The following is a 22,300-nucleotide window of genomic DNA, read 5'->3' as shown; positions in this document are numbered from 1 at the left end:
GCATATACAACACGGAGAGAGCTCCGCAAATAAGGGTCGAGCTTTTTTTCTTCTTCTTTTTTTTCTTCTATTTCATTCTCCCTCTTTTTTTAAAATAAAAAATAAAAAAAGAAGACAAGTCGATTTGCGGCTCCAAGGGTGGAGGAATATCTTGTCCGGGGGAAAAGGGAAAAGAGAAAACGTACCGACAAGAAGAGTAATCTTTGCGAATGGACGTTACATTGGATGTGCCATTTTTATTTTTATTTTGTTTCTATTTTTTTCTTATATTTATCTTCAAATGGGGAATTTTCCTTGTCCATTTTCCATGGGATTAGAGAACTCGAGGCAGTGGAGCTACAGGGTATCTAAATATCGGATATTTATCAGATGTAGTCTATCATGCTAGTTACTCGTACACGTCATGTAGATGTAGTGGTACTATTCAAAGATGCAGTGAAGGGGAACAAGAAGAAGAAGAAAACACCCCGAGAATGCCAAAAAAAAAAAAGGGGAAGACCACGAAAATGAAGAAGGAGAGAGCAGAAGAAGACGCCATGAATGCAACCGATGCAAAAAAAAAAAAAATGAAAAAAAAAACCCTCCACTGAAAAAAAAAACAGCTGAAAAAACTCACACCCATCTGGGAAGATGGAACCTGACATTCTCATAGACCAGAAACGTCACCCACGTGGCTGGCATGACGCGCACCACGCCCGGCACGACGCCGCGGTAGAATCCCCGGACGCCCTCGTCTCGCCACGTCGTGCGCACCACGCCCGCGATGCCTCGACCGAACCTCTCCTCCGCCCCCAGATTCTGCAGGCGGCTCCGCAGGACCTGATACGGGTACGTGACCGCCCCGGCCACCAGCTTCGCACCTCCCGATATCAGCATGGTCACCTGCACCGGCATGGGACCGCCTCTTTCTTCTCCTACCCTTCCTCTCCCTCTCTCACCTCCTGCGCCGTCGATGTTTCCGTCTCCGTTGCCGTTGCCGTTGCCGTGGCTAGACGAAGAAGGAGACGGGACGGAAGAGGCGGAAGCGAGGTACATCCTCTTCAGAGGCTCATAGACGGCAAACTGCACGGCACCGTGCGAGACGCCAAACAGGGACACCCCCAGCCCTCGATAGAAGCCGCGCAGGCCCTCGCCGCGCAGTATGGACCTCACGCCCGCCATCATGGAGGGGTAGGCTCCCGCGGCGCCGCGGTCGGACGACAGCATGCGCGTCTTGATGACCCATATCGGGTTCGTCAGGGCCGTCGTGGCCACGCCGGCCAGGGCGGGCGCGGCCAAGAACTCCCAGGCCGACGTAGGCGGCGGGGGGGGGTCGCGGCCGTCGGCTGCGCGCGGCCCCCGCCCCCTCCACGCGCTCAGCGCCCTCTCGGCGCGCGCCTTGAAGAAGAAGAAGCTCGCCCAGCCCGTCGCGTTGCCGACCAGGTTCGGCGTCAGCCCTCGGTACAGAGCCGCGACCGGGCGGCCCGCCGATGTCATGGATCGGATAATCGTCATCGTCCTCGGTAGGTCGGCCGTTGGGGTGGAGCGGGATACTACGGAGGCAGGGGAAACCAGGAGAAAAAAAAATAAAATAAGAGATCAGCATATCTGGTCATCTTTTAGAAGAGAGAGAGAGGGGGGGGGGGACGGACTCACTCTGCATTCTAGTCTTGACTATGTCGAGAGGATGCACCACCAGGGTAGACACGGTACCGGCACTGAGGCCAGCTATGGATTCTACCACGGCAGGCGAGAGGCCCGCATCCCCGGTGGAGGGCATCGGATTATTATTATTGTTGTTGTCGTTGTCGTTGTCGTTGTTCTTTGTCGGGTCGTCTCGTCAGATGCAATCAATGGCTGGTATTACTCTGTAATACTCACATTGCCATTGAGTTGAGAGGGGAAGGAGGAGGAGAGGGAGGAGGAGGAAAAAGAGTTCGTGGGGAGATGATGTAGGGATGAGAGTCGAAAGTCAGAGGAATTGTCCCCGCAATGATTGGCGATGGATGCTTCAGTGGGGATCAGACGTCAAATGATAATCGGATTATCGCTACCAGAGCAGAGAAAGAAGAGTACGAGTGCACAATATGTAGCATGCTGTATTACCTACGGAGTGATACTACTCAGTACTTACCAGCTCTCTCCTGACATCTACCGCAATTGAGGCTTACCTTGGGGGGACACTTTGGGGTTGATGTTCAAGAGCATGGCAAGATTGTAGCAGGGGAGAGAAAAAAAAAGTCAAAAACAAAATTGTAAAAAAAAAACCAAAAAAAAACCACATCACGTAAAAGTCAATCCCGGTAGAGTAAGTAGTAGGATTCATTCTTTTCAGATGAGAGTGTTGTACAATCGTCGATGTCAACTTGACAAACATATTACACGCGGCAAGCTGCGCAACGCCCGGGCCAATTCATCACAGGGAGAAAAAAAAAATGACCCGAGATAACACTTGCGTCAGCCTGCCGCCTTCCACCCCCCTCCATGATAATATTACATGATTCTATTTCAACCTTTGCCTTTTCTTGTCGTTCTTCTTTTCGTCTTCGTTTCCTTTCTATTCGTCTTCGTACAGAAATGTCGTTCTAAGAGAGGGGAGAGAGGAGGCTATTACAACAAGGTCAGTTTATTGAATCAACAGGCAAGAAAAGACTCATCAGCATCGAGAACGTACCGGATCATCGAAGGACGAGGGTTGCTGCGGGTGTATCCTATTCAAGAGAAAAAAAAAGGTTAGATCAGTCGTCCTTTGCCATGCGTCATCGCCGTCGTCGGTTCAAGGCATACCGAGATACAGCACTAGGGGGAGGTAGCCGCTGTCGAAGGAGTTAGCCACATCCTCGCTCATCCAGAGTCGTTGTCACGTCGCGTCGTTTTTGCTTTTGTTTTTGGAGAGGGGGGGGGGGGGGGTGTTGTAGGTAGAGAATGAGAGAGACTTACTAGTGGATGGCGACACGCGAAATGTCGATGAGCTTGGCGATTCGCTCCTACAGATCATATCGTGTTAGAGAGAGAAACGCGGCTCATCCTTCGGGGCCGATCTTTCGGGGTCGATCTGCCGTGATCTGGACGCAACGAACCTTGGACTCCTCAGAAAGGGCAAACATGATGGCGATGGTTGAGGGGAACGAGGAAATCAGCTGTGAGAGATGGAGATGGAGATGGGGTGAAATTCCTCGGGAGAATGCTTTGTCGTGTCGTCGGAAGACGGGGAGATTTTCAAGTTGATAGAACGGAAGGGAGAGAGCTTTTTCTGATCGAAACCACGGGGAGGGAGACCGGGGGGAAGAGAGAGGGGGGGGGGGAGGGAGAGAAGGAGAAGAAAAGAAGAATGCGGCGACGACGGCTCATTCCCGGCAAAACCCACCTTCTTTTTTTCTGCTCCAGACCTATACCCGTACTTCTCTCTATTTCTCTCTACTCGCATCACGTTTCTGATGTCCTTGTCCTTGTAATGATCTCTTCCCTTTTAAGAACAGCCAATTCTTGACCAATTCAGCTTTTTTATATCATCTCCTAGGTTTTAGAAGAAGAAGAAGGAAGAGACAATCTGTGACAATCTGTGACAACCTGTGACAATTTCTTTTCTCATCAGACTTCGTCTCTATACACTCCCTCCTCCCTCCACGGGAGCAAAAGCATCATCCAACCATGGCGCAAAATAGACATTGGTAAGGGATAAGAAAGAGAAGAAGAAGAAGAAAAAAGAGGGAAAAAAGGACCCTCTCCCCCCCCCCCCCCCCCCCCCCCCCCCCCCTCCCCAAGTCGCAGCGTTGCATCTGCATTGATATCCTAAGTCTGATATAGCCACTCTGCATACACGTCATACTCTGCTACTGTACACTCCCACGCCCCTTACCAGACGATGGCAATCGCCAATGGGCACATTCATGCTCTACATCCTCACACCTACATCGTATCAGTAGGGTACCTAGAGCATCAGTGCCTCGCGAACCTCCCCAAACTACTACGAGGCTTTTCTCCGCGATATCTATACATGTTACATTGCAATACAGTATATATGTAGCATGTGTGTACGTTGTATATGTACAAATCCACCTCTTGTCAATGAGTCAAGCCCAACACTTGTCATCAATCCGATCAACTCTTCATACATTATCTGTCAGGTTTTTTTTTTTTTTTTTGAAAAAATAAAATAAAATAAAAAATCTCACCCTCTTTCTCTCTCTCTCACTCACTCTCTTCACTCTCTCACTCACTCATTCACACACACACACACACTCTCTCTCTTTCTCTCTCTATTTCTTGGAGGGGAGTGTGTCCCCCCCGCCTGTTCTTCTTCATCTTTTGGATAAAATAAAATAAAACCTAGAAAAAAAATCATCGTGACGTGATGATAAGACACCATGGAGCGATGCGACGGACGTATAATGGTAGCGTGGTATTTCGTTGAAGAATCATCTCAGCCAGCATATACAACACGGAGAGAGCTCCGCAAATAAGGGTCGAGCTTTTTTTCTTCTTCTTTTTTTTCTTCTATTTCATTCTCCCTCTTTTTTTAAAANTAGACATTGGTAAGGGATAAGAAAGAGAAGAAGAAGAAGAAAAAAGAGGGAAAAAAGGACCCTCTCCCCCCCCCCCCCCCCCCCCCCCCCCCCCCCCCCCCCCCTCCCCATCATCATCATCATCACAGACGCGCCGCTTTTTTCCCCCCCCACTGTGCTGACCCCCCCAATCCTCTCCTCACAGGGAACAAGACAAGGACGCGACGGTCTACATAGGCAACATAGACGAGCGGGCCACGCCGGCCATGGTCTACGAGATCATGCTCCAGATGGGTCCCATCCACAACATCCACATGCCCCGCGACCGCGTCACCCAGTCCCACCAGGGCTTCGGCTTCGTCGAGTTCCGCTCGCCCCCGGACGCCGAGTACGCGGCCAACGTGATGAACGGCGTCAAGCTGTACGGCAAGTCGCTGCGGGTCAACAAGGCCTCGGCCGACAAGCAGCGGACCTCGGACGTCGGCGCCGAGCTCTTCGTCGGCAACCTCGACCCCCTCGTCGACGAGCGCATCCTCTACGACACCTTCAGCCGCTTCGGCCCGCTCCTGTCCCTGCCAAAGGTGGCCCGCGGCGACGACGGCGCCTCCAGCAAGGGCTTCGCCTTCGTCAGCTTCGCCGACTTCGAGAGCAGCGACGCCGCCATCGCCAACCTCCACGGCCAGTACATCCTCTCCAAGGACGTCACCGTCCAGTACGCCTTCAAGAAGGACGGCCGCGGCGAGCGTCACGGAGACGACGCAGAGAGGGAGCTCGCCGCCCAGGCGAAGAAGCGCAACATCGTACCCGAACCCGTCCACCAGCAGCAGCAGCAGCAGCAACGGCAGCAGCAGCAGTCCCTGGGCCCTCCGCCTCCCTCTTCTGCTGCTGCTCAGCCTCCCGTCAGACCGCCTCCTGCAACGGCGGCAGCAGCAGCAGCAGCAGCAACACCATCACCGCTACCACTACCACCGGCTGGTTTCGACGCCGTCCCCCCACCCGGCTTCGGTGGCCCTCCCCATCGCGGTGGTCCTCCTCCCTACGTCGGCGGTGGCGCCCTCGGCCGTCCTGCTGCCGTGCCCCTCCCCGCTGCTCCCACCGGCCTGCCAGCTAGACCTCCCCAGGGTCGCCAGCCGGGTTCCTACAACCGCCCGGCCGACTTCCACCCCGTACCCCCCGGCGCCTTCAGACCCCCATCTGGTTCGCCCGGTGCGCAGGGCTACCCCGTCGCTCCTCCGCCTGCTGGGTTTCCCGCTCCCACGCTCGGTGCCCCGGGTACGCCTCCTGCTCCTCCCCCTCCCGGTTTCTCCGCGCCGCCTCCCGGATTTCCGCCCCCCCCCGGTTTCGGTAGGAGGTGAGAACCTTCCTCGAAACGTCTGTAACGCATACAGTTTCTCGTCAGTCACGTCGACAACTAAATCGGCGGGGGCTCAGAAAAAGAAAAGGAGAGAGAGAGAGAACGAAAAGCGTCTGTTTAATGTAAGCAAAAGGGGTTGGTTTGGGTTGGGTTGGGTTGAATAATAATCATCAATACATTCCCTCCACCCCCGTGTACACCAAATATATATTGTATAATTGTACAACCGTCATTCGCTGGCCCGGTACGCAAGATAAAAGAGCAACCGCAAGGAAACCCCCCCCTCCTAAAGAAAACGGAAAATGCCATGATTCAATAAAATTTATACAAAGGCACGCACGAGCGCTCCGACACACACAAGAGCAACATCTATCCCTATCACTTTCCCACCCCAACCGAATGTAAAACAGAGCAAGAGGAAGAGGAAGAGGAAGGGGAAGGAGAGAAAAAAGAAGGGAAAAAGAGGGAGGAGAAAAAAAAAAAACTAGGAGAAATTCTGACTGAATGCAACTTGCGCCTCGTATACCCCCTTATCCCAGTACCTCTTGGAATTCTCCTTTTCGTTCTTGGCGTCCGAGAAGTCAGCCAGGATGCCGTCGACGACGCTCTGCCACAGCGGGTTGCTGCTCTTGTTGGCCCAGTGCGCCGCCGCCTGCATGCACTTCCACGCCTGGTCGCCCAGGAGGTTGTTGTACAGGAGGTCCCGCGCGATGACGAGCCCGATGGTCGTGGCCAGCGCGTTCGTCGAGGCCCTGACGTCGCCCAGCGCCCGCCCCGCGTCCTCTTTGCGCTGGTTCCGCTGCCGCGGCGGGTTCGTCACCACCGTCGCCTTGACGCACGACCACGCGCCCCGGATCTCGATGTTGGGGTGGTCCCTGCAGATGGGCTCCATCTCGTTGATCATGTCGATCGTCTGCCGGTCGTCCTGGTACCGCGGCTCCTGCATGATCCAAAGCCTGTTCATGGCCGCCAGGAGGGCCAGGTGCCGCTGCGAGTGCTTGGGCATGTCCACCGCCAGGGAGAAGGCCTCGTCCTGTAGATAGTATAGAGCATTGTCGAAGTCGCCGACGCCCTGACAATATACCCCCTTGAGATAGAGATGCAGCGTGCTGATCGGTCCCGCCGTCGTCGACGGTGACTCTGCTGCCTCCGCCTCTGCCAGGTGATGCTTCACCGCGTCCCAGGAGCAGCCGCTCGCCGCCAGCAGGCCCAGGAGTAGGTTCAGGTAGCATCGGACGCTGGCCCGCCACTCCCTCTGCTTGACTGCCTCGCCGAGGGGAGGGTGGGAAGCTTCGGACGTCAACGTGCTCGAATGGCTGTCTACTGTAAGGGTGATGTTAATCGACATGGCCACCCATTTGTTGCGTCAGTTTTTTTTTTTTCGGGTTCCCGGATAAACACGTACGGTAGCCCAGAATCTTGAGTCCCTGTTGCCATAGATCCGCCGACGATGCCTTGGTGGATGTCAGCTTGTGAAGATAGACCACGCCGCCCATGGTGAATCTGCCGTCGATGTCAGCATGTTCGAGAAACGACCGGATACGATGGGGAAGGGCAGAGTTTGAGGAGCGGAGGAGGAAGACATACACGAGCACCGTAAGCTCCATCTGCGTCATGAACGACATGACGAGGTAATCCGAATCGCTACCGCTGCCACCAGGCCGGACGATGAAGGAAAAGCCATCCCCGATGGTCTGCGACGACGTAGGCTGCTTGGTGACGGGTAGCAGGAAGTCCGTCTTGGTAGCCATGTGCTGGCACTCGTCAATTTTCTTCTGAAGACGTCTGAGCCGCTCCACGACGCCGTCCTGCTTCTCGCGGTGCAGGCTCGACAGGAAGTCGACCAGCAGGTACATGAGCTCCAGCTGGGGAATCTTGACCTTGGGGTCAAACTGGTACTTGGAAGCCTGGGCGAGGCACGTCTGTATCATCTCGGGCGACCCGCGGGACATCTTGAGCAGGATGAGGGCCTCCCAGAGCGACGCGTACACGCACATGGCCGAGTCACCTCTCGTCGAGGCTATCGTCTGGATGGACCGGATGTTCTCGAGGGAGGCTGCGTCGGCGGCGCTCCCGGCCTCCATGTAAAAGGAAGCCTTTAGCAGTCTGAAGGCGTAGGCCCAGTGCACATGCTGATACGCGTCGCAGTCGGCGATGTGCTGGTCGAGTGCCTTCAGGGCGGCCTTCTGGTGCCGACGGAACAGCACCTTCATCATGAGGTACTGCATGCCGTATTTGAGATCAATCATGCGATGCTGCAAGGTCACAACCAGTCAGTCAGCGTTGGCAGTGCAGGGGTGGGGGGCGGAGGAAGGTCATGCCAAGAGTCGAAAGCCTTACTTTGTCACACAGTGTGATACCCTTACTCAGCGTAGTCTCGGCCTCCATGATATTCTCCGTCTCCTCCTGCAGGACAGCCGCATAGCGGAGCCGGACGCGAGCCTCCTGACGGGGAGGCAGTCCCTGGCTCTGCAGGGCACCCTCGAGGCACGCCAGCCCCGTGCCGATCAGCTTCTGGTACTCGTCCACCTGTCCTGGCTGAAGGCTGGCCGCCACCGCCGGCACGGCCGCACGCGCCTTCTCGATGAACTCCTCGGCCAGCGTCACCATCATGAAGCACGTGTTGAGCGGCGTCTGCTTGGTGGATACAGCGGGCGATCTGCTGGGAAGGCGACTCGACGAGACGGCGGGAGACTGCGATGCCGATTTCGGCTGCGCTTTCTGGACGCGCGACGGGTCCGACTTTATCGAGGGTATGGTCGACATGTGAGGCGTGCTGGAAGGAGAGGGCTTGATGACGGGGGCAGGTTGAAGAGAGGGCGTCGTGGTCGACGAGGAGACGCTGTTGCTCATCGGGGGAGGGTTCGTGTCGGGCATAGCTGGAGGAGCGGGCGCGGGGACGGGGGCGGGGACGGGGGCCGGGGCGGACGCAGGCATGACGGGCATGGGCATCCTCTGGATATCTTGAAGGTTCACAAACTGCACTTGCTCCGGGGCAGGGGCCACAGGCTCAAAGTGACTTTGTGGCTGCTCCTGTGGCTGCGGGAGCTCGATAGGCTTTGGTTGCTCTTGAGGGGGCGCCGGGACAGTTACAGGTACAGGCACAGACGTGCGAGCCGGAGAGGGAGAGGGAGAGGGAGCGGGAGCGGGAGCGGGAGCGGGAGCGGGAGTCGGTTCCGCAAGTGTAGGTGTCGCCTGGGGAGACGGCCGGACCTGAGGAGCCTGGGGGGATGGACGCATCTGCACCCGGGGAGAGAGACGGGCCTGAACTCGGGGGGATGGACGTGCTTGTACCTTGGGGGACGGTCGAGCCTGTATCTGAGGGGAGGGGCGTTGCTGCCGGAGCTGCTGCTGCTGAAGCCGCGGCGAGGGCCGCACATGTCCTCCCTGGGACGGAATCTGCTGCTGCTGCTGCTGCACGGTCTGATGAATGTGAGGGTGTACCTGAGACGGTGAAGGCTGGGTAGTAGGAACCTGCTGCGTGGCAACCTGCGACGGCGACCCGATATACCCCTGCTGTTGAATCGACGGCGAGGGAATATGAGGATGCTGCTGCTGCTGCTGCTGCTGCTGCTGCTGCTGGTAGAGCATTTTCTGCGACGGCATACCAGGCGATGGAACCGGTTTGTGACGCATGCATGCAGGCTGAACGGGCGACTGGCGGAGCTGCTGCTGGTGGCTCTGGCCGTACTGCTGCGGCTGCCCGACAAATTGCTGGTGCTGCAGCTGGTGCTGCAGGGGCATCGACACGCTCGGCGACCTCTGTGGCATGTGCTGCTTGATAGCCTGAGGCTGTTGCTGCGGTGGCATCTGCGGCGAGGGCAGGTGGTAGCCTGCGCCGTGCTGCTGAGGACTCTGAGAGATGCTATAGTGTCCCTGCGGCTGCTGCTGCAGCTGCTGCAGCCATATGTTCGCGACGACCCCTGGCGTCGTCATGGGGGAAGAGGAGGAGGGAGGAAGAGGCATGCCGAACTGCTCGTGGCTCATCTGACCCTGTACGGCGCCAAAACCCCCGTCGTAGAATGGCGATGATGACGGCGGTGTGGCCGCCCACTGATTCTGTCCACCGTTCTGCGCAAAGCTTGCGCCGTAGTCGAACCCCATGCTCTGCTGCTGTGATGGGAACGCGTACTCAGCCTGCTGCTGCTGCTGCTGGGGCATCTGAAATGCTTGCTGGTGGAACTGCTGGCCCTGGTAGCCCATCTGGCTATACTGCGGAGGGGGAACATTCTGTTGTGGTTGATGCTGAGGTTGTTGTTGTTGTTGTTGTTGTTGTTGTTGATGATGAAACTGCTGGTTCTGCTGCTGCTGCTGCTGCTGCTGCTGCTGTGCATAAGCGGGGTGGCCCGGAGGCAGCGATCCAGCCGAGTAGCTCATGATCGTGGTCGTGGTGGTCGCGTCATGAGACGAGAGGGTTGGCGATGACGATGATGCCGCGCATGGCCGGGGGGAAGGGGAGGAGGCGCAGGGCAGGTCGGGCAGTAGTCTCGTCCGTATCAAGTCGTGCAGGCTTCTGCCTTCCTTCGTTCGCTTCGGACGGGGTGGAGTTGCGTGTATGTTTCGGGACTTGCATGTTGAAAAAGTCGTTGCACCGTGTCGTCCGTGGGGGATCACAGAATCATGCCGTACGGTGCATATTGTGATGAGCACTGTAAACATCACCGGAGTCTGTCGGCTTTTCGCACTGTATCACTATCTACTCTAGCGTTCCACTCTTGTACCCGTAGTAATTAATAATTAATAATAGAAAATATTATCAGCACCACCGGGTTGCAGCTTCGTCAATCGCTCATGCGTAGTTCATCTGTCACGCATTGCCCTGCTGCTACGACGAGTGCGTACGCGACCTGTACGTATAATCACCAAGATCAGAGAGGACGGCAGCGGAATGAATATCTGATCTTCAAGGCATGTACAAATTGTCAAGCTCCCTCTTCCTAAGAGGAAAAATAAATTACAGCATATCCCGTTACCCCTCCCCCTCCCGCCCAACGCCAAAACATGCATCTAAGTGCCATGGCCAGAAATGCAGCATCAAAACAGGCAAGAAAGGATAGAAGAAGAATTCAGGAGAGCAAAAGGGCTCGCATCACACGCACACCCACTCTGCAAAGACACACCATCTGGCCGTCCTATCGGCCAGCACGAGACCTCTCCACGTCCCCTTCTCAGAGCACTTGATGATCGTCTCCCACGTTCCCCCGTCGCTGGCATCCTCGTCCGCGCCGCCCCTGATGCTCCCCACGCTTATCCCCTTCTTGTCCTCCTTCCTCATCAGCCTGAGAATCTTGCCCCCGGGCGTCTGGATGGCCAGCTTGGCGGGCTTCTTGCCGGCGACTATCCCGCTCGCCGAGCTCGGGTTCGATCCCGCCCCGCTGATGGATGCCGTCATGCTCATAGCCGAAGTCGGGCGCGCAAAAGGGATCGGGCTCGTCCCGCCGGGGTTGGAGGACGGTGTCAGGGCCGAGGGCGGGGCCGGGCCGGATGAGGTGGAGCTGCTGGAAGGATGTTGCCTGATGGCGAAGACGAAGGTGTTGTTGAGCGCGAGCTTCTGGCACTGCGGCTGGACGACGTAGATGTCGTGGCGCTGCGCGTGGGGGGTCGGATGTCTCGTCACGAATTCGTAGGGCGGGTTCTCGCCCGTGTGGATGATGGGGAGGGACAGGGCAAGCGGGTGGGGGATGTCCTTGATGCTGTGCATCAGGCCGCGCTGGCCGGCGTAGATCTTGAGCACGCCCTGGCCCTCGTCGCCGGGGAGGAGAGCCTTGACCGTGTACCGCTTCACGCCGTTGAACCACTCTGCCTGGGCGAGGGCGCGCTTCTTGATCACGTCGCCGCTCTCGAACACGTCGCCGTCTGCGTCGCGCGAGTAGGCGCGCGTCTCCACCTCGGCAGCCACCTCGACCTCGGGCGGGACGTTGAACTTGAGGTGCACCATCTCCAGGTTCTCTATGCGGCTCAGGCTGGTGTTGTAGTCGGCCATCTCGATGCCCTGCCGGAAGAAGGCCGGCGAGGCGCAGGGGAGGTTGAGCAGGATCTCGTGCGCCACAGGGGGGACGATGTGCTGCTGGTCGTGGTGCTCGGGCACGTGCGTCCAGCACACCTCGAGCGGACGCGCGAGGAAGTACCAGAAGTCTGCCGAGGAGCCCGACGCGCTCGAGTAGTCGGCCCGACGAGGGTTGGAAGGGTTGGCGAGCGAGCAGTCCATGATGCGCCACTCGTCGTCGACGATCACGGCGTTCCACCAGTGGTTGGAGCGGGGAGCGAGGTTCAGGTCCGGTAGCTCCCCGGGGCCCTTGAGGTAGCCGCGCACCACCTCGCAGCGGATGCCGATGGACGAGCACATCTCCATGACCAGCACGGCGCACTCCTTGGCAGACGCGCGCTTGCTCTGGATGACCTGGCGCGTGTCGATCTCGCCCTCGAAATCCTCCTCCCAGCACACCTTCTCGGCCACCCAGGTGAAGATGGCCCGCAGGCGCTGCACCTCGCTCCGGTACGGGCGGCACACGTACGTCGTGGCCAGGGTGACGGCCGTCGTGAGCGGTGGGAGGCCAGCGATGAAGCGCGAGTTCTTGTCCACCTGGCTGAAGTTGATGGACTGGTAGCTGACGGGCTCCAGCACGGGGCTCCCGTCGGCGGCCTCGTCTCCCTCGACGCCGTCGTACAGCTCGTCTACGGGGTTCAGGGCCGGGTGGTCCAGCATCTGGCACCGCTCTTGCCTCTCGGTCCGTTCCTTCTGGCTCAGCGAGTTGGAGCGGTTGACGTCGCGCCGCACCTGCACCCAGTCCACGTCACTGCCGGCGGCCGCGTCCCGGGAGCTCTCCCGTCCCATGTACAGGTTGTTCCCCATGCCCACCATGGCCGAACCGCCCAGGGTGAGCGGCCGCGTCGGGGACTTGGGGCGCGACTCTCCTCCCATCATGCTGCCACCGATGCCCGATCGGCCGGTAGCCACGCCGGTCCTGGCCGACTCGAAGATCTTCTTGAAGATGTTCCTCTTGGCAGCCTTGGGCTGCACCAGACCCCCCAGACCGGCGGCCGCGTCGTCGTGGAATCCGGCCTGCGACTTGGGGCGTCTGGTGGGCGACTGGTACTCGGTGGCGTGGCTGCTATGGTAGGTGACGCCGGTGAACGGGGTCTCCGGGCGCTCAGGTTCGGCGTCGCGGAGACCGAAGGCGCTCTGGGGTCGCTGGGCGTTGCGGGCCATGCTGCCGGCACTGGTGCTGCTGAACGCGCCGGCCGACGCGCCGCTCCACAGCGTCCTCGCGCTGCTCTGCGTCGTACCGCTCGCGTTGCTCTGGTTCCCGGTCGAGGCCTCGGTTGAGTTCGTCTTGGTCGTGTACGTACGGGCGACGCCCTCGCCGACGACACCGTATGCCGACTTGCGGGCCCGGAGTCTGCGCTCGGGCGAGGCCGGGCCCCTGCTGAAGATGTCGCCGAGGGACGACCTGGGGCGCTCGTAGGGCTGGCCCTTGGGGGGGGGCGGCGGGGGCGCGTCGCCTCCTGGGTCATCCCTGCTGGCGGACGCTGCCACGGGGGTGCTGGCGCTGTACTTGTGCACCCTGGAGAAGCGGTTCTCCATCCTGTGGACGTAGTCGTCGAGCGGGGGCAGGTCGCCGCCGTCGGGAACCTCTCCGCTCTGGTACGGTGGATCCTGAGAAGAGCCGGCGCTCCAGGTGTCGTAGCCCTCGTCAGAGGGGATACCGGCGGAGGACATGGCGGCCATCTTCCCATGCTGCGGGGGTCTCTGCCTGCTCGGGCTAGCCAGCATGTTGAACGATTCAGGCGACCACGGATTATGGGGCTCCGTCGGGCCGGCAGAGCGGTCGCCGGGCTCACCCAATCCCCGAAGCTCGTCAAGCTGCTCCATGACGCCATCCATGGCCTCGCGCAGAGGTGAGGGGGTCATGCCGCTGCCGGGACCGGGAGAAGGCCGGTTGGGTGTGGGCGGCCCCTGAGCATGATGGGTGGGCGGTCTGGTAGGGTAGCCCTGGTCGTAGGAGCCACTGCGCGACAGTACCTCGGGCTCGTTGTTGAAGGACAGGTTGGAGTTCTCACGCGACCTGGAGTAGGGGTTGTAGGGGACGTAGGAGCCGTTCGAACCGTGCCGGGCAATGTCGTAAGGGCTCGCCTGCATGTCTTGAGAGCCGTTCCTGGTGACGTGCCGGTGCGGAGGGGGTGGAGGCGGAGGAGGCCCGTCGGCACCGACGTCGGCGCTGAAGCTGGGGTTGCGGGCAAACGAGGGCGCCGGCGAGGGACCACGGGAGACGTAGCCGTAGTGCTGAGGGGGCGGGCCCGGTGAAGGCCCGCGAGACACCATGTCGTACTGCTGCGGCGGCGGCGCAGGTGAACGCGCCCTGGAGGCGTAGTCATACTGCTGCTGCTGGGGGGGCAGCGGCGAAGGCGCCCTGGGGGCGTAGTCGTACTGCTGCTGCTGCTGCTGCTGCTGCTGCTGGGGAGGCAGCGGTGAGGGAGCCCTGGGGGCGTAATCGTACTGCTGGTGCTGGTGCTGGTGCTGGTGCTGCTGCTGCTGCTGGTGAGGGGGCAGCGGCGAGGGTGCCCTGGATGGGTGTCCATGATGCTGGGGCGCAGGAGGCATGGGAGACATGGGAGACACGTTCCTGTCGGTGGCGACAGAACCCCGATGCTGCAGCGCAGGCGCAGGCGCGGGCGAGGGGCCCCTGGGAGCGCCGTAGCCGGCGCGGACCAGCGCCATGGGAGGCGGCGAGTCATCCTTGGGGCTGCTGCTGCCGGCCTTTCGCAGCGAGCTGTCGGAGCTATCGCGCTGCTTCTTCTGAGGCTTGACAATCTCCCGAAAGGTCTCGGGCTGCTTAGCCGTCGTGTAGTGGGGAGCCTTGGAGTAGGCCTCAAAGGGACGGCGAAAGGTCTTCTGCTTGGGCTTGACGGGAATATTGCTGGGTCTGGGGACATTGCCGCCCGGCGGCAGAGGGCTGACGGATCGTGTCGTCGGGCGGAAGTCGGGCGGGAGGACCTGGACAAAGTTGGAGGGGAAAGAGCCGACGGACCTGCGATCGCGGTAGAGCCTGCCCACCCACCATTGCCCGTCTCCGGCGTTGAGGCATTCGATGAGGTCGCCTTCGATGAATCCTAGGTCACGTTTGGACTGGTGGTGAAGTGTCAGGTCAGGGAGGTTCCTCTCCTTCTCTCCGGCAGAGGTCTCATCTGCGAAAGATGGGCATGGTGGGGTGGGATATTTCGTACCTCTCCTCCCCAGGAGTAGACGGCTCTGCACCAGCACGGGAAGCGCGCTGGTAGCGTCGGTGCCGTGGTCGCCATTGCGATGTGAGGCTGTGGATGACTGTCGGGGTGCAGGCCCAAGCTACCAGGGCTGGGACGACGGTCTCCTGTATGGGTGGGAAACGTTGTAATGATACCCCCCCCCCAAGGTCGTGCTCCCCCTCTCCCGATAGGTCAGTGAGATGACCTTGTGAGAGAGCGAGATAGGGAGAATGCGCTGGACGTGAAGCAGAGAGTGATGATATGTGGTGATGAAGGATGTGTGGTGTGATTGAATATGGTCAAGCTTCAAGCTTCAAGCTTCGTGATACGCTATCATATCTCAACGAGGCTGAAGGTGTGCGTGATGCGGCAGACGGTATTATTAGCTGGGGAAATGCGATATTAGCGGGTGGGTGGTGGTTTGTTGGTGTGCGGTTAGGAGTTTGATCGCAATCGGTTGGCTGGGATACGGGGGCGGGATTGACCAGCACTAGAGAGCCGCGGTGGGAATACCGGAGAGTCGTAATATACCACCAGTAGCAGCGGTACCTGTATGTGGCACCCGTACGTGACACTCGTAAAGTAGAATAAGATATAGAGATATGATACGGGCAAGCCACGCAGTCGTTTCGATGCAAGGGGAGATGCAGCTGTGGGATTGAATCTCGAGATAGAAGACGGTTTCTTGCTTCTCCTCCTGCTGACCAAGGATGAAAAGGTTAGAAAAATGAAAAAATAAAAATAAAAAATAAAGTAGCAAATCAAGGCGGTCGGAAAGAGAGAGAGAGAGAGAGAGAGAGAGAGAAGAGAGGGAAGGAGGGAGGGAGAGAGAGAGAGAGAGAGAGGGCCGAGAGAGGAAAGTGTGTCTGCAGTCTCACCTGGCGGTCTGGGAACCGGGATCAGGCTGATGCACGGCGCTCTGTGGCTCGACAACGTCGGCGGTCGCCAACTGAGCACCTGTCTCGAGCGCTGGGCGGTAGGATTTGGCAAAAAAAAAAAAATTATGTATATGTAAAAATACGAATACAGACGAACGGGTTGGTTGGCAGGGAAACGTTCGAGTTGAGTGTGTGTGTGGTGGATACGATCTCAGCCGTTGCCATGGGCCGGTTGGACTGATACGAGTACATGTATCGTATTGTTACTCCGTAGACTAGCATTACGAGTACTGCTAGTACCCGATCTAGCTTCTAGGCCTGGCGGTTGCTCTGCCTGTCTAGCACGGAGACCTGTTGCTGTGAGCTGATTATTCGCATGTGCTAGACTGTATTAGGTGCCATCTCCATGAGCTGCTCACATACATGTACGGCTAGCTCGTAACTCGTGCGAATACCCATAAAGCTGCCATGTAACCTGTGAACAGTGCTGTATCGTAGGCTGTAGCCGGCCGTGATTGCACCCACCAGCACGACGGGTACGACGGGTACGAGCACGCTGCAGCACCCGCGCTGGCATGCGCTGCAGGGATCTACAGGGGTCTGCCAGGAGAAGCCCCGGACACTGTGAGGTCGGCACCGTACCCAGCATCCGTCTTGTGACCTCATTGTACAGGGGCTCCCCTCTTATATTATTGATAGATGCTGGTGGATTCTGGACAGGATTATCCGTACTCCGCATCGCGATGCTGCTGCTCGTGGTAGTATACAGATCACCACCTACGAGTACTCGCATCACCGCCAGCAATACGGAGCATCCACTGCCCTTCATCCATTGCGCCGTGCTCGGGACGGCCAGCACGTACACGCGTACACGGGTACGAGGTATCGTCATCACAGATCAGAATACGCGTGCGGAGTATCTCGGAGGGAGTGTGGAGAGCTCGTCGGACACATGCCAGACATCTCGTTTCCGGTCACGGTCTGTCTTGGAAGCTGACGCGGGCAAGCCTCCAGGTAAAATGACGGGCGGCTAAGTCTCGGAGTCCTAGTTGATCGATACCGGTACATGGTGCATAGCATGCCCGTACGTATGTATACCCGTACTCCGTACATATAGATCGTATCGGCCCTGATCCGTTCCGCACTAGCCCATACGGATCACAGATTATGTGTACGTATATCACACTGTACGCCACACAAGATCGCAGTGGCTTGAACTCGGAGACGCGTACACGGGTACGGATGTGCAGGTCGCAATCCCTTCGGATCCCAATCAGCGAGCGTCATGGGGGTGCTGTGAGAGACTGGCAGGCTGTACGGAGACCCTGTACATCTGTCTGCACGAGCATCGCGTCTAATAACACATGTACCCGTATCCATGAGAGCCGCGGAAAAGAGCCCGGGCCGTGCTTACCATGGTACTACGGAGCGATCTGTACAGGAGTACTTAGCAATCCGCAATACTCAATTCTGAAGTACCGGGGTCAGCAGACAATGACAACAGACGCCCAGAGGAATGCATCAGCCCGTACCCATACCAGCACCGGATCCCGACTTCAACGGCCGTCAATCTGGGGGGGGGAAGCCACGACACAGACGACCAGCAACTGATGCATGTATCAAACACCTCGTTCATCTTTCCCGTGTACCCAATCCATCTTCATCGTCAGCTTCATCCTTCACCTTGGCAGTCCTTGAACGGACAGCAACCCTACTGCTCTGCGGAGTAGTAGTAGAAGCCGGGGCTATCAGCCCATCCATATCCACTCTCCCCCACTGGTCCCCCCCCCCCCCAAGAAGGGCCCCAGCTGCTGTCCCAAAGTGGATAAAAGTAAACAACAGTCGGACCCTGGCTTCTTTTAATCTCTGCCCTGGCCCTTCGCAACCGACTGCTTTCTGGACCCTCTCTCCCGCAGGCAAACATCGCTCTCTTTCCACTCTCTTGTCCCAGAGCCCGGGCGGTAACTTTCCCTCTTTTAACTTTCCCTCTTTTTTTTCTTCTTCTTCTTTTCCCTTCTCCTCCCGGAATACTCGTAGACGAGTGTCGTCGACCGGGTGTCAAGCGACGTCAACCTTTTCTCTCTCATCCTTCTGAGCCCCCCTGTTCTCAGACGCTCCCTCCCCCCTCCCCCTCCCCCATCGACGGCGACGACCGCCTCTCCGCTTGTTCGCACGCGATTGACCTGGAACCGAGATGGCCGACATTGGTCTTTCAGACCATTACCAGGTGCTCGAAGAGCTTGGACGTACGATCAGCACCCCTCCTCACCAGATCTCTACTCAGCTTTCACACGTATGCTGACATGATTTCCAAACGCAGGCGGGAGTTTTGGTGTCGTCTACAAGGGAGTCGAGAAGGCTACTGGCGAGACTGTCGCCATCAAGCATGTACGTTTCGGACCGCGACGGGAGGGGGGGACTGGATGATCCTGTCTGAAACGATGCCTCTGCATGTCAGCTGATGACGTTCAATTTCGCTGATATCCTCATCCCCGTCTCAGATTGACCTCGAATCCAACGACGACGACATCCAGGACATTCAGGCCGAGATCGCCGTCCTCAGCACTTGCGCCAGCCCCTACGTCACCCAGTACAAGGCATCCTTCCTCCGGGGTCACAAGCTATGGATAGTCATGGAGTATCTCGGAGGAGGCTCCTGCCTGGACCTGGTACGTTCCAACCCAAGGACGGATGCGTCCATCGGGACGAGACGGACGGCAGGACAGAGAGACCCGACTGACATGTCCCGCAGCTGAAACCGGCCAACTTTAGCGAGGCCCACATCGCCATCATCTGCCGCGAACTCCTCCTCGGCATCCAGTACCTCCACAGCGAGGGCAAGATCCACCGCGATGTCAAGGCCGCCAACGTTCTCCTGTCCGAGGCCGGCAAGGTCAAGCTGGCCGACTTCGGCGTCGCCGCCCAGCTGACCAACATCAAGTCGCAGCGCAACACCTTTGTCGGCACCCCGTTCTGGATGGCCCCCGAGGTCATCCAGCAAGACGGCTACAGCTTCAAGGCCGACATCTGGTCCCTCGGCATCACCGCCATGGAGCTCGCCAACGGAGAGCCGCCACTGGCCCACATCCACCCGATGAAGGTGCTCTTCCACATCCCCAAGAACCCGCCGCCCGCCCTCGACGCCAACTTCAGCCGCGACTTCCGCGACTTCGTGGCCCAGTGCCTGACAAAGGAATACGACCAACGGCCCACGGCCAAGGACCTCCTCCGACACCGCTTCATCCGCTCCGCCGGCAAGGTCGAGGCCCTGCAGGAGCTCATGTCCCGGAAGCGGATGTGGGACGCCAACCAGAACCGCCAGAAGCACCCCATCTACTACCAGGAAACGCTGCAGACGCTCAGCCTGCCAAAGGACGACGACGACGAGTGGATCTTTGACACGGTCAAGTCGACCGCCCCTCCCCCGCCCCCGCTCCCACTCCAGCAGCAGCAGCAGCAGCAGCCGCAGCCCAAGCGGCCCGTGGTCAAGCAGCGCAAGCCCTCATCCGCCCTGTCCGTCGACGAGTCGATGCACAAGCTCGACCTCAAGGATGCGCCTCTGGGTGCCTCATCACCGGCGGGTGCGGCAGGCACGGTCCGCAGGACCACCGTGCGCCGCACGCCGTCCCTGGCGCAGGTGTCGGCCATGCACTCTGCCGGCGGCGGATCGGTCCGCGGCGCCAACTCGGTCCGCAACCGGTCCGTCCGGAACGACTCGTCGCCCCGTCCGTCCGTCGCGCCGCCCAAGAAGCCCCTCCAGCCGGACATGTCGTTTGGCAACTCGGGATCGACGATGCGCCTGTTCCGCCGCGTTCCCTCGGACGGCTCGACGTCCGGGCAGACGGGCCGGCCCACGTCTCCGGACGATGTGTTCTGCGACGAGAACGCGCCGCCGACGGCGTCGTCGAGCTCTCCCATCACCCCCGTCGAGCCCTACGGCAAGGAAGCCATCCTCGGCCGCAGGCTGTACAGCAGGGCCATCGAGCCTTCCCTGACGGAGCTGCACGCCCAGACGTCGGCCATGCACAAGCGCGACGCCCTGGCCAAGCTGACGGACGCCTTCGCCGCGCTCGACATGGTCGACCCGGAAGGTGCGTACCACCTCATGAGCAACGTGGTCGCATCCATGACCCAGGACAAGAAGCTCAACTCGGCCCTGCTCAGCAACAACCCGGCCATGGCCGGCTTCCACTCCGCCGTCTCGTCCACCCCGGCCGGCAAGATGCTCCCCGACGACGGCACACCCCAGGGAACGGTCATTGTCAAGAGCGCCACTCCCAACAGCAATAGCCACGCCAGCCACGCCAGCCACGTCAGCGTCAGCAGCGTCGCCACGAGCAACGGCAGCCCCTCGAAACTGATCCTCAGCTCCAACAACCCCCACCTCAAGAGCCATCGACGGAGACAAGGGGGTTCCCCGGGTCCCGGCGACGCTGCTGCTAGCCCGAGAGAGAAGGAGAGGGAGAGGTCGCTTCTCGAATCAAAGTATCCCGGCAGGGAGGCTAAGCCGGGCATGGAGCATTCCAAGCTGCTGTCCGACGTGCTGTATAACCGGTGGGCAGAGGGTCTCCGGGTCCGGTGGCCGGGGACGTGAGTGCTGACTCTCAGTTTGCATCGACACTACCCGCTCATCTCTAAATTTGTACGATTTTGAATTTTCTTTTTTCTTTTTTTCACCTGTCTGATTAGGTTTGGGTTTTCCTCCTCTCTCTCTCTCTTTCTCTCCCTTGTTCACATTATGCGTCCTATGCATCAGACAAGCGTACGATGTTTCCCTTTTTCTGTTCCTTTCTGACTTCTTTTTCTTGTTCTGTAGGCCCGGATATGATGCCCGGGTTTTGCATGTCTTGTGCGTGTCTCGCGGCACGAGAGCTTTTGCTCCTGTACACTTGTTCTCAGTACATGGTTCCTCTCTCTCTCTACCTTGCAGAGTGAGCGAGAAGCCGTGTTTTGTTGGAGATGGCCTACATTTCTTGTTGCATAACGCTCTTTCATGGCGTTTTGGTATCTTTTTTTTCTTCTCAATTTCTCTTTTTTTTCTCCTTCTTTTTGTAATTAATTTTTTTCTTTTCTATTTCTTAAATAGTGTGTGTATGGTAGATGAATGGCGAAATGTTTCATGAGATTGATTTGTTTTTGTTTTTTTGTTTTTGTTTTCCAAACTTGGTTATGGTCGTGATGTAGATGTGAGAGGAGATATATGACAGGTACTGCAGTACTACTACCACAAGGTATTACTGATGGGCATCCAATTCAGGATAACACAATCCCCCTTACTGTAGAGACAGTTTGATCCTCCAATTCTTGAACTCATCCGACAGGATGTCTCCGTGGCCCGTCTCTTCCACCTTGAACACGTCGATTGTTGGCGACTGAGGGAGACGACGGATACGCCATACGCCTTCGTCGTTGATTGTCTTTGAGAGCCCTGGTTGTTGGTTGTCGGGAGATGTCAGAAAGGAATGGCCAGATAAGAGAGAGAGAGAGGATAAGGAAGAAGAGGAAGAAGAGAAAGCATACATTCGAGGAAAACACCGGCAAAGTTGACGCACATGTCGGCATTCCATGAGGGATTCGGCCTCGAATTCACCGTCTGAGGGATCCTCTGCGTGTCAATCTCCTCAAGACCGCGCAGGATGCCCTCGCGGCTACGGAAGCCGACGATGATCTTGGGGACGCCGAGGAGGAAAGATTGGATCCAGAACTTCATGAGCTTCCTGTGAAAGACTTCGGCATCGTGGGAGCCTCTGATCTCGACCGACGTCTTGAGTTCGACCCAGTTGATTGGGCTGCCCTTTTCGAGAGGTTTGGAGTCCCAGACTTTTGGGAAGGCGGGAAAGCGGTATGTAAGTATACACACATACACACACACACACACACACACATATATATATATATATAGAGAGAGAGAGAGAGAGAGAAAGAAAGAGAAGTAGAAGGAGAGGGAGGGAGGGAGGGAGGGAGATAGATATAGAAGGAAAAGGAGAGGAAACGTACTAGCATCAACCTCACCGCCAAGACATAGAATGGATTGACCGATACCTGTACGGACGACCGAGCAGTATTGCTCCTTGTTGCTGACAATATGGTTCTCCCGATCCTCGATGTAGTCTCGAGAGGTTTCACCCCACGGAGTAGGTAGCGTTGAGATGGTCTCGAATTTGTAGCCTTGGGAACTAGTGAGTACTCGGGACTGGAAAGAGAAGAGACGGAGGTGGGAGAGGCAGAGGAGGAGAGAAGGGGGGAGAGGGGGGGCTCACCCCAGAACTGCATCACCTCGAGCGGTGGACCTGTCCGTGGCCTGCTGCTGGACTGCTGGTCCTGCTCTTGCCGTGACCTGA

The 22,300-nt window shown here is 58.1% G+C and overlaps 8 protein-coding genes across 8 annotated transcripts in view; 2 read left to right on the top strand and 6 right to left on the bottom strand.

Moving 5' to 3' along the window:
- Window positions 1-612: 612 nt before the first annotated feature.
- Window positions 613-1,759, bottom strand: GMORB2_2952 (solute carrier family 25 (mitochondrial folate transporter), member 32; the record flags this gene model as incomplete). The annotated part of the gene is made up of 2 exons (XM_035464928.1): window positions 613-1,532; window positions 1,636-1,759. The coding sequence occupies 2 exons, from the start codon at window positions 1,757-1,759 to the stop codon at window positions 613-615; spliced, it is 1,044 nt and encodes a 347-aa protein (XP_035319166.1).
- A 996-nt stretch (window positions 1,760-2,755) lies between these two features.
- GMORB2_2951 (mitochondrial import receptor subunit TOM7) lies at window positions 2,756-3,086 on the bottom strand (the record flags this gene model as incomplete). The annotated part of the gene is made up of 3 exons (XM_035464927.1): window positions 2,756-2,795; window positions 2,920-2,966; window positions 3,060-3,086. The coding sequence occupies 3 exons, from the start codon at window positions 3,084-3,086 to the stop codon at window positions 2,756-2,758; spliced, it is 114 nt and encodes a 37-aa protein (XP_035319165.1).
- Window positions 3,087-3,844: 758 nt separating this feature from the next.
- Window positions 3,845-5,839, top strand: GMORB2_2950 (splicing factor 3B subunit 4; the record flags this gene model as incomplete). The annotated part of the gene is made up of 3 exons (XM_035464926.1): window positions 3,845-3,906; window positions 4,690-5,284; window positions 5,606-5,839. 3 exons carry the CDS (start codon window positions 3,845-3,847, stop codon window positions 5,837-5,839), a joined length of 891 nt encoding a protein of 296 aa, XP_035319164.1.
- Window positions 5,840-6,322: 483 nt separating this feature from the next.
- Window positions 6,323-8,051, bottom strand: GMORB2_2949 (Cohesin loading factor; the record flags this gene model as incomplete). Its single annotated transcript, XM_035464925.1, has 2 exons — window positions 6,323-7,161; window positions 7,244-8,051. The coding sequence occupies 2 exons, from the start codon at window positions 8,049-8,051 to the stop codon at window positions 6,323-6,325; spliced, it is 1,647 nt and encodes a 548-aa protein (XP_035319163.1).
- A 64-nt stretch (window positions 8,052-8,115) lies between these two features.
- Window positions 8,116-10,497, bottom strand: GMORB2_2948 (protein KRI1; the record flags this gene model as incomplete). Its single annotated transcript, XM_035464924.1, has 3 exons — window positions 8,116-8,906; window positions 9,447-9,951; window positions 10,468-10,497. 3 exons carry the CDS (start codon window positions 10,495-10,497, stop codon window positions 8,116-8,118), a joined length of 1,326 nt encoding a protein of 441 aa, XP_035319162.1.
- Window positions 10,498-10,927: 430 nt separating this feature from the next.
- On the bottom strand, window positions 10,928-15,138 carry GMORB2_2947 (Cytokinesis protein 3, contains TGc (transglutaminase/protease-like) domain; the record flags this gene model as incomplete). Its single annotated transcript, XM_035464923.1, has 2 exons — window positions 10,928-14,965; window positions 15,064-15,138. The coding sequence occupies 2 exons, from the start codon at window positions 15,136-15,138 to the stop codon at window positions 10,928-10,930; spliced, it is 4,113 nt and encodes a 1,370-aa protein (XP_035319161.1).
- A 3,015-nt stretch (window positions 15,139-18,153) lies between these two features.
- Window positions 18,154-20,553, top strand: GMORB2_2946 (serine/threonine-protein kinase 24/25/MST4; the record flags this gene model as incomplete). The annotated part of the gene is made up of 4 exons (XM_035464922.1): window positions 18,154-18,205; window positions 18,280-18,347; window positions 18,461-18,628; window positions 18,712-20,553. The coding sequence occupies 4 exons, from the start codon at window positions 18,154-18,156 to the stop codon at window positions 20,551-20,553; spliced, it is 2,130 nt and encodes a 709-aa protein (XP_035319160.1).
- Window positions 20,554-21,232: 679 nt separating this feature from the next.
- Window positions 21,233-22,300, bottom strand: part of GMORB2_2945 (RAT1-interacting protein) — a gene marked incomplete at both ends in the record, with an annotated part of 2,110 nt that continues 1,042 nt past the window's right edge. Inside the window, 4 exons of the mRNA XM_035464921.1 lie at window positions 21,233-21,387; window positions 21,480-21,704; window positions 22,002-22,127; window positions 22,220-22,271. Of these exons, the coding sequence (XP_035319159.1) occupies window positions 21,233-21,387; window positions 21,480-21,704; window positions 22,002-22,127; window positions 22,220-22,271 (558 nt within the window). The remainder of the gene's footprint in view (window positions 21,388-21,479; window positions 21,705-22,001; window positions 22,128-22,219; window positions 22,272-22,300) is intronic.

This window comes from Geosmithia morbida, assembly GCF_012550715.1.
Source record: "Geosmithia morbida isolate 1262 chromosome Unknown scaffold_15, whole genome shotgun sequence".
NCBI lineage: Eukaryota > Fungi > Ascomycota > Sordariomycetes > Hypocreales > Bionectriaceae > Geosmithia > Geosmithia morbida.
This window is presented reverse-complemented; position numbering and strand designations above follow the sequence as displayed.